We start from the raw sequence: 12,907 nt of genomic DNA, 5'->3' as shown, positions 1-12,907 counted from the left end.
GCCCCCTCCCCGCCCCCACTCCCCCGCCCGCGTGCTCACCCTCGGCTACTGCACCGTCTCTGCTCCACCGCCCACATTCTCACCTCGACCACTGCACCGCCTCTGCTCCACCGCCCACATTCTCACCTCGACCACTGCACCGTCTCTGTTCCACCGCAGCTTTTCAGACCACCAGGACAGACCGGTCACCGAAGTCTACTCAGAATAATACTTAAGAGTTGCAAGACAACATCTTATTTCACAGAGACCATAAAATGAACCCAAAGCTTTCTGATGCTAAGAAGAACCTGTTTCAATTCAAACTGATGAACCAGATATGAAAGACTGGTGCATCTCAAAATATTTTCTAACGTACAAGTCTTTTTTGCTAACACAGACATCTTTGTTTTATAACCAATTCACTTTAATACTTGGTGTGTTATCTGATAAATTCTGTGTTTTTTTAAAAATATTGTATATGTAGGGGGACCAGCAGTTAGCATAATGGCTGTGTTGTTGGATTCCCATGTAGTCAACCGTGGTTCGGGGACTGGATCCAGGGGCTTTGCTGGGCGCTTGTGCGTGTGTGCCCAAGATCCTGAGAGGAGAAAGGATGAAAAGGGATTGCAGCATGCCCCCCCCCCCGGGGGGGTGATTTCTCACTGTCTCTCTGGCAAGTGCACATGCCCTATTGAAAAAAAATAAAATAAAAAGAAGAAGAAAAAAAAATTGTATATGTAGGGACATCTTCTTTTTATTGGTCTTTATGCTTCAGGACTTTATGATTTTTCTCTTTTTTACTTTTAAAACACTCTGGCTGGGGCTGGCAGGTGGAGTGGTGATTAAATGCCGGTTTCCCACATGGCTGACCGGGGTCTGAGTCCCAGGCGTGGCAGCTTGCTTTCTTACTCTCTCTCTCTCTGGTCAAATAATAATAATAATAATAAATAAAATTAAATAATTCTTTAAAAAATAAAACACTCTGGCTTGAGTTGATATAGCACACAATCATAGCAACATGTTTCATTATTAAATGTTGTTATAATTCAATCGAAGTAATTACTGTTTTATTTTGATTTTTTTCTCATAGGGTGTGTGCGCTCACCAGAGACAGACAGTGAGAAGGAATGTGAGAAATTACCTCCTGAGGGAAGAATGTCCATGCTGCAATTCCTTCTCCATCTTCCTCCTGTGATTTTGGGTATGCGTGCACATGTGCCCGGCATGATTTTCAAATCGCCAGGTCTGGGACTTGAACTGCGATCAACCCTGTGGTTGTCCAGAACCTTAATCACCATGCCACCTGCTGGCCGCAGTAATTATTAGTTTAACTATAGGAAAATATTTCCCTGTAATAAAAATCAGAGACCTCTCTGACTCACTGATATTTCTCTATTAATATAATGCTAAGTTAAAAATCAATCATTTGTCCCAAACATTGTATATTTACTACAGTGGCTTAAGTTTTATCTCACTGCACTGTGTACATAATGTACTCTGTTACCACAGCACTTAGCGGGACAGATATTTTATAGTGAAGGCAATCTAATTCTACCCATATGCAAAATAATTCCAAGTAATAAATCAGATTTCTCAAAGTAATTAACACCAAAAGTCACCTACTCCTTAGGACGGCAGGGTGAAGTGTAATCAAAGGAAGGGCGTAAGTTCATCAGTAGGAGAACCCAGACGCAGCTCACTGAGTAAAGACCTCCAGCACCCGCCATAACACCTGTGAACAGGGCCCGCAGCACCACCCATCCTGAAAACTAAGCTGAGTGAAGACCCTCCCGGCACCCGCCCTAACACCTGTGAACAGGGCCCGCAGCACCACCCATCCTGAAAACTAAGCTGGCAGATTAGACTGTGCTCTAGCTGTGATGAATTCTTTCAGCAAATGTTTATTCAGCATTACGAGCTTCTGCGCATAAAAGGACAGGGCTAGTAAAATACTCGAGGAAGAAAAGAGCGGCACAGGTTAGCACTGTCTTCTCGGAGTCCTTTCAGAGTTTACAACGAAAGAACAGGAACACGAGACAGTGGAGCAATTTCACTTTCCTACACATTAGAACCTTGATTCTGTGTAGAAGGAACAGGTAAGCAAATACTGACAATTTTCAAACCATGACCGAGGGAATGACTGTCAGCTTGCTCGTGTGGTAACCGATACTGTGGTTCTTTTTTTTTTTTTTTTCAAACTTTAGAGGTTTTTGCCTTAGGACATGTGTACTTGCCAGAGAGAGAGAGAGACAGAGAGAGTGAGAGGGAGAGTGAGAATCACCCCCAGGGGAGTGGCCACACCGCAATCCCTTCTCCTCCGCTCTCCTCCCAGGATCCTGGGCATGCATGCACATGTACTCAGCATGAGTTTCTAGTCACCGGGTCAGCCATGTGGGAGTCTAACAAAGTAACTGTTGTGCCTTCTGCTGGGCCCCCCAATATCGTAATTCTAAAACCTGGCATTACAAGGTTTATATGGGAATATTGATGAACTTTTCCTTAAAAAAATTCATGTCATTATATTTATTATTTTTTAATTTGACCAGAGAGAGAGGGGAAAAGTGAGAAAGCAAGCCACTAGGTCTGGGACGCAAACCGCGGTCAGCCATGTGTGAGTCCAGCGCCTTAACCACTTTGCCACTTGTTAGGCTCCCCCCACCCCCATTACGTTTTGAAGCGAAAACAGAAGAAGAAAAGCAAGAGCTAGGAGCCATTAGCGTGGATTCACTTCAGCATATCAGAAGTCTCAATAGAAATATTAACATAGGCCAACATTTAATAGATGATACTGGAAAGTAGCTCTCAGCTATAAAAGAAATATTTGCCTTCTTCAAATACATGACAAGTAAGCCAATGGCCCGCTCCCTCTCCCTCTCTCTGGCAGACGCTGCTGCCCATGTGTCCCTCCAACCCTGAGGCAGAACACCGTATGCAAGGGGCCGGGCAAGCTGCAAGCACATTAGCTCTTCCTGGGTGGGGCAGGGAAGCCTCTCATTACACAGCGGCAGTGTTAAGAAGCAACTGCACCAGCTGCTTACGGACGCTCGACATTAACGACCTGGAGCCCGGGGGTGCTGTGGAGGCTGCCCGGAAGTGGACGGCTGCGGCCCGGCCTGGGCGGCCAGCTCCTGCTGCCTCTGCTGCTCGGCCTTCTTAAGCCTCAGCTGCTGCAGGCGCTTACGGAGCAAGGCCATCTCAGGCCCCCTTAAAAACTCTGACACAGATGGGAGAGAGGTGAGAAGACGGTGACGAAGTAGAAAACAGTGAGAGACTCTACACATTAGAGACAGGAAGGATAGAAATTAAACACATTTTCACAGAGGAGTACAAAATAGCGGTCATTACATTATAAAACAAACTACACACAGTTACACACCCTATGCTTCTCTTCAACTGTGATGAATTAGGAACACGTATTTCTCTAATGTTTATGAGGAAGAAGACCCTCTACGAATTTAAGCAATTAAATAGAATGAAAATGAAGTTCTCCATAAGCAAAAGATTTTAAAGTGAACATTCCTCTCCTCACCAGTTTAACTTCTATTGAGAACAAAATCATATTAGGAAAGCAACGAACATTGAAAAATATCAATTAAATGATCTAATCACAAAAAATCATACCTCGTCACACAAAAAAACACATCTATATAGTCTATTTTAAGTAACTTCACTAATTTCAATGAAGTAATAATTAAAATCCAATTAAAATGAAAATATGCATTTGAAAAGAAGTCCTGAACTTAACTGGAGAAAAAGCTCTTTAAAAGTGAAAGTTATATATTCTTCTCAGTATTTGTTTTTATGCTAGAATTGTCACTTACTTTTCCTTTTTTTTAAGTTAAAAGATTTACATGATCACTAGTATTTTCTTAACCTTTATGGAAGAAGAAGAAACAGATGAGGCATAGAAAAGTAACATGGAATTCTGCAAGAGATACCTAAGGGAAGACTGCCATGTGAGAGGCAGTTTTAGGCTCTGGGGGAAAGTAAAACGTGAAGCAGCCCCTACTCCTGTACAGGTTACGCTCTGAAGGAAAACAGACAACTGCAAACATACACACACGGTGCACCGTGTATGCTTCTGCGTGTCAGTGGGGTGGCGGCTGGGAACTGAGCTGCCAAAGTGAGGGAAGGGCTGAGGTGGTAGTGACGGGGTACCAGAAGACACCCTCTAGCGAAGGTCCTGAGAACACGAGAAAGTGGACCGCACGGCTGTCTGGAGGAGCGTCCAGGAGAGAACAGGCCCCGATGATCGTGGATGTTTGATGGGCGGGGAGTGCGTCAGAAGGTACAGAACCAGCTAGCAGTTTGCATGAACTGTAGGGGGTCCCAGAGTTTTTGGCCAAGGTAAGCCGAGAATCAGAGTGGCCACTCAGTCCACTGGGGAAGAACGGAGGAGGAGCAACAGTGCTGGGGGATACAAGAACTAAGGCCCCTCCAGTGGGAGAGCGTGCAGGGCTGGACCTCAGAGTCCAGAGTTCCGAGGAGACACACCTTCGGGCGTCACTGGTGATGCTCCCCCAGGGGGAGGACCTGGCAGCAGAGCGGCGGTCTGAGATTGAGTCCTGGGGCGCTCAGGCACTCCAGTGTGCAGGGGACGAAGACCATCTGGGAAGCGAGTCAGAAGGGACACCGGAGGGTGATAAACTGAGAGCAGAGATCTGCAGACCATGGGCTAAGTCCGGCATCAGGAAGGACCACAGAAAAAGGCCGTGAAAAATGCAGCAGCTTAAGAGAAAACGGAGGAAATGAAGGAGACACAAAGCCTGGGCACTCTGCAGGTCCTGCTGGTAGTGGGGACAGAGATGTCAGGCGACCGTGGGGTGGGAGACAGTCAAGGGGGGAGGTAAGGGTTTAGTTTGGGAGAAAATACACATCTGTTCTGATGGGAAATGTTGGGGAGAGGGAGGAAAATGATGCAGGTACAGGAGCCAGGTCCTTGAGCAGATGGAAGAGTCCCGGGGTAAGAGGTTTCAGACAGGTATGTAAACACTCCCTCAGCTGTAACCATGGGGAGGCAGAGAACACGGGAGAGATGCTGACAGCGCACATCTGTTGGCAGGGTATAGAGAAGTCCTCTTGGTGACATGAGCACCAAGTACAGAAACTGCCTGTAACTGCCAGCCTTTGTACACAGACTACAGGGCAAACATCTGGTTTACTGTTTCAGGAATCAATCATCTCTGAGCTGCCAAGTGCTCTCTGAGGTCCTCTCCACCTTACAACCACGTGTTAACGCAGCAGCTACCTAGTGGGCTCCAGGTACGTACACGCAGCCGTACTCCATAACTTGGAAAATCAAGTTAATGATGATAATCTCATGAATCATTTATTCCATGGTTTCAGTGGTTTTTTTTTTTTTTTTTTTAAATTTTTCCACCATAGAGTACATGTCCTCATCAGAGAGACACAGAGAGAGGGAAAGTAAGAAATCACCCCCCAGGGGAGATGACCACACAGCAATCTCTTCTCCATTCTCCTCTGGGATTTTGGGCTCGGGGTGATTTTCAAGCTGCTGGGTCCAGACTCGGACTGCAGTCAGCCATGTGGAAGTCCAGTGCCTTAACCACACAACACCTGCCGGCCCTTCTAGTGTTTATGCTGTGGCTGTCAAGAGAGATCTCTGCTGTAGGGCATGTGCGCTCTCACCAGCGAGACAAAGAGAAACAGGGAGACAGAAGGCAAGAAGTCACCTCCCAGGGGATGGCCTTTTGCAATCCCTTAATCTCTCTGGATGTTGGGCACACATACATATGTGCCCAGGGTGAGTTTCAAGCTGCCGGGTCCAGTACTCGAACCATGGTCAGCAATGTGGGAGTCCAGCTACATAACCATTATGCCATCTGTTGGTCTCTCTAGTGTTTCTCAGAAATTTTTTCTGTCTACCTATAAGGCTGGTTGTATGGTAGCTGTTTCCCCCTAATATTAAAATAAAAAATGAGTCTAGAAGTTACCACACAATTAATTAGGGAAGGCAAGTACTAAATTAAAATTTCCAACAGACATATCAAATTAAACAGTTTTGCTGGTGCTTAAATATCAAAGAATTAAGATGCACACATATAACATTGTGGTAGAACACTGGTACAGCAACACTCTGCAATGCCGAAGGTCCTGGGTTCGAATTCGGAGGCCTCCCTGTACTTACTGGCACCTGAGTGCAAGCCTGTGACGAGGCGGGCTGAGGCTTGGGCTGCAGCATGGCATGAAGACCCTATTGGGGCACAGGAAGATTTCTATCTCTGTCTCTTGCTCTCTCACATGGAAGAAACAGATAAGTAAACTTAAAAAAATGTGTCTACAAACATACATAATTTATAAATGAGAAAAAACACTTAAAGAACTAATTTTCGTTAACATAAGCCAAACTGAGAAGTGAATACAATGAATACCTGGGTTGAACTTTAAAAAGAACAGCAGAAGCTCAACAAGGTATGAGAGACAGCTAGTAGTAATGTGTATAGCAATACCCTGAAACCACTAAGTTTGTTTTCTTCTTAAAGACTCCAGGCTATTTTCCCTGATGGCTTAATTCCACTGAGATAGGAAAACAGTAGCAATAGCTACAGCTGCCCTAACAAAGGCCCACTTGAATCTAACGGTTCCAATACACAGGGTCGTCTGTCCCGGACACTGGGTTACTTCCCTATCTAATTCAATGACAGTTTCTCTGCCTGCTATCGATCTGTCTTCCAGTCCCAGCTCGCTTCTTGTCCTGGTGACCCTGTGTGTGTTCTCCGGAGACTGGTGATTCCATCACCAATTCCAGTTTTTCTCTTTAGTTGCCCCAAAGTGGTATCAACCTAACATCTCCACTTGTTTCTACTTATAAATGGCTTCTAGATGGTCTGATAGCTCCTGATCCCATTTACAAAACCTCTAATCTAGATTCCTGGGCTGTGAAAGGTTTGCTCTGACATACTGCACAGGAGCGTTCTTAACTCCCCAGCAATTCAAGCTCAACCCAGCTACCATTCTTCTGCACAGGCTTACATAAACCTGTAGATCTGAGCACAGTTATTTGTAAATAAGCAGTAACCCACACACAGTCCATACCACGTGTTCTCTTATGAGAGCTATACTCCCATGTCGGAATGGTCTCCTTAGGTAGAAACAGCTCTCTGTTAAGTGACTCACTTCTCGAAGTAAGCCCCCAAACTGAAGGCTGAATGTACTGACACCCCAATCCAAACTCAGACTGCCACCTTCTTTAACCATTCTTTTTCAGTCGGTTATGATAAAACTGAAGGAGAAACTTACGCTGTAACACACGGGAAGGACTACTTTATACTCTAGCATTATAGGAAGCCTCTTAATAAGAGAAAACGCTACCAAAAATGCACTAAGTGAAAACATTTCCAGGGTGAGCATAAGGAATAACTAAAAAACATTGCTGGATTGGCCAATCCACAAAGACAAGATTCTAAAATTGGCAAGAGAGAAACGTCAGGTTACTTGTAAAGGTTATCTAATCAGGCTAAAATCAGACTTCTCATGAGAAACAATGTGAGCAAGGAAAGAATGGGAAAATATATTCAAAGTGTTGTAAGAATACTATACCCAGCAAGATTATCCTTTATATGGGAAGATAAAAACATTCTCAGATAAACAAAACCTGAAAGAATTTACCAACACCAAACCAGCTCTTCAAGAAGTTCTGAAAGGCATACTTTACCAGGAAAATTAAAAATACACATGCGGTTGGCGTAATGGCTATGTCGCCGGGACTCCCATGTGGTCGACCGTGGTTCGAGTCCCAGACCTGGTGGCTTAAACTCATGTTGGGTGCATGTGCATGTGTGCCCAAGATCCCGAGAGAAGAATGGAGGAGAAGGGACTGTGGTGTGGCCACCCTCCCTGGGGGTTGATTTCTCACTTTCTGTCTCTCTGGTGAGTGCACATGCCCTATAGCAAAAACCTCTCCACAAACAAACAAACAAACAAAACAAAACAAAACAAACAAAAAAAACCCCACACATACAGAAGTGTGAAGAACAAAAAGAGAACAAAAAGCAACCAAGAAAATGACCAGCTTAATGCTAGGGACAAGAAATATCAATAGTAACGTTGAATGTTAACTTCCAGGATTAAATGGAAAGACTGGACCATATTAATGCTGCAAATTCAACAGAAGGAAGATTAATTACATAAGACTGAACTGGTGAAATAGAATTTTATGACTTTTGAGTAAAACATTACTGATTTTTTTCTTTACTACTTTTTGTCTTCCCAATTTAAGGATTTTGCTTTCTTTTGAGCTGTTGATAGGTTCAGCAATTTGTTAAAATGTTTTTCTTCTTGTTTGTTTGTTTAAGTGGAAACATAAACTTTTCTTCCTTCCTGACCCCTCTGGAACTGGAAAATATTTGGGAGTATTCTTTATGGCAGAATTGTTATTTGCACACGTTCAATAATACTTGTTGCCTTGAATCAGAAATTAGAAATACTCATTATTGGACAGGGCTTTGACTGGAATGTCATATCTGAAGATGAAACCAAGAAACTATGGAGCTAAGGTAGCTCTCGAGGAAGCCAACAGAGGCTACTGGAAAGATGGCCTGGCACCATAAACAGTTCTGCCTGGCAGAGAGGACTGGAGAAGCTATATGAAAGAACTCATACCATAAAATAACCTGGACTTTTCCAGCCCAGCACTGTAGTCAGTAGAGATGGCAAAAGAGCAGCCACAACCAGAGGACTATCTTGAGGAAGACTTTGAAGGAAGAAAAGTATTCTGGTATATATAAAATAAAAAAAACCCCACACATACGGAAGTGTAAAGAACAGAAAAAGAACAAAAAGCAACCAAGAAACACACAATGTGAATTGTGTGCTGGGTGTTTGCTTTTCAATGGTTTGAGTAGTTGACATGTAAGTATTTTCTCAAAAAAATGTTTCTGTTGATATAGAGTCACGAACAATTATAACAAATATTTCCAACATTATCTTTAAAAATTCAGTTTTTTGAAATTTTGAAAGTTGTTTATTAACTAGTCAAGAACTATGGAGTATGAGGAAAAAATTTTTGATATATAAAGTAAATGTTTGTAAATGTAAAAATAAAAGAAATGATAAAAAGAGAAATAACTAAAAGAGATGCTTCATAGGTACTACTGAGCAAAGAAGTGTACTTTTTATAAATAAAATTATGCTTTCTATAAATGAAATTATGAACATTTTATTTTAAACTCTATAGCTTCACCTCATAATCGTATCTTTTTTTTTTACACACATAATGTTATAACCACATTTTTCAAAAGCACAATCTTTTGTTAAATGTTCAAGACAAGAACATGTAAAAGACTCAAAATGTCAGGCCAGCTGGTGGCATGATGATTAAGGGAGCTGGATCCTACATGGCTGACTGCAAGGTTGAATCCCGGACCTGGGAGCTTGAAAAATACACTGGGCATCTGTGCATGTGTGCCCAAAATTCCAAAAGGAGAAGAGGAAGAGCAGGGATTGCAGTATGACCAACCCCCATGGGGGGTTGCTTTCTTCTCTTCTCCCTCTCTCCCTGTCTCTCTTGAGTGAGTATGCCCTCTGGCAAAATTAAAAAAAAAAAAAAGAATCAAATGTTTTTCTAAATTCTGGGCTATAGATTGTGTGTGTGTGAATGTGTGTGTGTATTTGTGTGTGCTTGTATTTGTGTACAGATTGTGTGTACATATGTACATATGTACATTTAGTTCATATGCATATGAACGAAAATGAAATTTAAGAATACAAGCAATGAAGAAGGAAAAAAATAGAAATCCCTATCAACTGATTTAAAATTCTACTTGAGTATATCTATCTTTCTAATTCAGCAACCAAATGCAAAGCCAAAATGGTGGCCCCCTCTAGATATACCATTCTCTAGATCACACACTTCTCACATTCACCGCACTTGCGGCTTCATTTTATTTTTTTCTACACACATTACTGCTCTGTTCTGATTTACTCAATTTATACCGGGTTGCTGGTAAAGTCACAAGGCATTTTTGAGTAGAAAAACAGAAAAATATGTCAAGACTTCCTCATTTATATTGGGTCATTGGTAAAGTCACGATGCATTTTTGCACAGAAAAACAAAAATACGTCATGTGTCGTGACTTTTCTGATGACTCAATATATATGTACATGGATATGTATAAAGCCGCATAATTTTTAGAAATTATTTCTGTAAGCTACCTTAAAATATTTTTAGAACAAGGTAAGAAAAATGATCAACTCAGTCTCCTCTGGTCTGGATAGCCAAAAACAATGGATTCAAAACAGTAAATAGTGAACCTATCTATCGAGTCACAGCGTCCCTCCTGGGTAGCAGCAAATTTTGGGAGCCTTTTGGAAACATCGATAAAATAAGATTGAAACTATACTTCGAAGATGACAATATAGCTAAATAGACCCTACCTAGCTTATGCCAGCCTAAAGACAACTGAATTTCTTGTGACACTCTAACTGTACCTTTACAAGGTGACATTCAAGGAAGACGCTTACTACTCAGAAACATCAGGAGAAAATGTCCCTGTCTTCACATACCTGTATTCTACTGGGGGAAATAAGGCAAAAACAAAACAACAAAATTGAAAAGTTATAAATTTTTACAAGCGTATTTCAAGGAAATACAATGTTAGGGAGAGTAGAAAGGGAGGAGGACTCTACCTAGGGTGGTAACCTTGTTGTGGCTGGTAGTTGGGCAGAAAGAAAACGGAGCTGGCCATGTGATAAGCTGTGGAAAGAGCTTCCCAGGCCCGGAGCAAGGAGAGAAGGAAGGAGGGAAGAACTGAGGGAGGGACCAAGAGAGGAGGGAGGTGTAGAAGAGAAGAATGTGACTGCATTAAAGGACCTGAAGGGAAACTGGTACATATGAGCATAATGACTAGCAGGGACTGAGAACGCGGGACGAGCGAGATATGGCTAGAGAGACAAGCTAGGGTCAGATCATTCAGGTTCTTATGGGCTCACAGGAAGCAGTTTTAATTTTTTTTGTTTTGCCATTTTCTTTCTGTCTGTCTGTCTGTCTCTCTTTCATTTTAGGAAGCGTGTACATTTGGCAGACAGAGGCAGAGACAGGGGCAAAGGGAAAGGGTAAACACCCTCAAGTGGGGCATGATCATACTGCAATCCCTTCTCCTCCATTTCTCTGTGGGCGCATATATTTTATGCCACGGGGTCTGGGATTCAAAATGTGACCAGTAATGTGGGTTTCCACTCACTAAACTACTAGGCTATGGAGCTGACCCTGTAGTTACATGTCTAAATGTAATTAGTAACCTCTTCAGTATTTTAAACAATAAATTATATACTCTGATTTGACATTTTAAAGTACTCCTCATTCTAGCTGCTGCATAGAGAATAAATTATAAGGGAACAAGAGTATGGTAGATGCAGGGGCAGGTGAACTGGAAAGAAGTATGACGTATATTAGATACAGAATCAATAGGACTTGCTGATAATTATGCATGGGACATGAGGAAAAGTGAGGAATTAAGAATACCTAACTCATGAGTTATTAAAATAAGCGAATGGGTGGGCAGTATTATGATTTACCAAGCCATAAAATGAGCAAGATGGAGCAGACTAGGGGGCAGGAAGGGTGGGAGGCTGAAATAAGCTTTAGTTTGAACATATTAAGATGTTCAAAGATAATCAAAAAGAAATATCAAAAAAGCAGTTGGACAAAGGTGTCTGGAACTCGAGATGAAAGATCAGAATGTAGATATATTTCGGGAGTCATCGATTCAGAGGAGATATTAGTAGCTACAGGGAAATGATAGTGTCTGCAGAGAAGAGAGGAGAGCCAGCTAAGGGGTGCAGTATAATACACAGTAGTGGACAGAACAGGAGACACGGTCAACCAGCCAAAACTGCTAAGAGTAAACAGGCAAATGGGGAGTCAGAGGCCCAGAAAGGAATGTGTTTCAAGAAAGGAATGACAGACTATATTACAGGTAATTGGGTTAAAAAATCTGTTAAGATATTAAACAGAGAAAATATCCTCTAAAATCTGAAAGATGAAGGTCATTGGTGGCTGACAGAAAGTTTCAGGAAAAAAGGGGTTTGAAAGGTAGATGGGGTTTGGTTGATGAACAAATGGATGTCAGTATGAAAATGAAGATAATGCATGTAAGCAGCTCTTCTAAGGATCCTGATTCCAAATGTATAGACAGAAACATTCTTTTCCATTTTTTCTCTCTCTCTACACAAGGCAATAAAAGGAGCACAGAAATAAGACAGTAGCTGGAGGGGAACGTGGAAAACTAAGAGAGGACTTTTTTAAGAAAGGAGATCATAAAAGCAGGCTGAGGCTGAGCGTCATTCAGTAGAAGAGCGTGACACTGCAGGGAAGGAGCCACACCTGTGAGAAACCAGGAAGCTACGGAAACTCACTGGTTATTTTCTGATAGGAACAGACACAATCCTTCCAGGCTCTGTTTTGCCTTCCCAGACACTGTAAATACAGCTGCTGAAGGTTTCACTCTGAAAGTGAGGTCCGCAGCTGGGAGTGAGCAGGGGTGAAGGGAGAGTTAAAGGTCTGAGAGACATGAAGGTGAAAACGGGTATTACAGGTGTGGCAACCGTGCTGACAGACTACTCTGACACAACGGTGAGCCCCACTAACATCTGTGGGCAAGACTCTCTTTTCCATCACTCAGTGACTCCAGCTTAGAGTAAGAGATGGCAGACAGTCACCAGAGACGGAGTTGTGCCTGGCAAATTTTCACATTCCCATTGTCCCTTTCCCTCACTCTGGTAAAAATAACGGAGGAAATCTGAGGGATAGGAAAGAAAGACATAAGCTTGTACATAAAGAGCTATCCAGAACAAGGTTTCCGTCTGTACAGAGAGGAACTTACTTTTTCATTTTCTTCTGTCTCTATGCAAGGCAATAATAGAAATCTTGACTCTAAGCTGACACACCCACCCACTACTACATTTCCCT

The 12,907-nt window shown here is 42.5% G+C and overlaps 1 protein-coding gene across 6 annotated transcripts in view; it reads right to left on the bottom strand.

The window, feature by feature from the left end:
• Positions 1 to 12,907, bottom strand: part of DCAF6 (DDB1 and CUL4 associated factor 6) — a 136,067-nt gene that overhangs the window by 71,467 nt on the left and 51,693 nt on the right. For 2 of the 6 annotated variants that reach the window (XM_027771257.1, XM_027771258.1), the window contains exon 10: positions 3,038 to 3,193. The exons of the other annotated variants lie outside the window; for them this stretch is intronic. In XM_027771257.1, coding sequence (XP_027627058.1) covers positions 3,038 to 3,193 — 156 coding nt within the window. The remainder of the gene's footprint in view (positions 1 to 3,037; positions 3,194 to 12,907) is intronic. 6 annotated transcript variants of the gene reach the window in all.

Source organism: Tupaia chinensis, unplaced genomic scaffold, assembly GCF_000334495.1.
Source record: "Tupaia chinensis unplaced genomic scaffold, TupChi_1.0 Scaffold000198_1, whole genome shotgun sequence".
In the NCBI taxonomy this organism is placed as follows: domain Eukaryota; kingdom Metazoa; phylum Chordata; class Mammalia; order Scandentia; family Tupaiidae; genus Tupaia; species Tupaia belangeri.
This window is presented reverse-complemented; position numbering and strand designations above follow the sequence as displayed.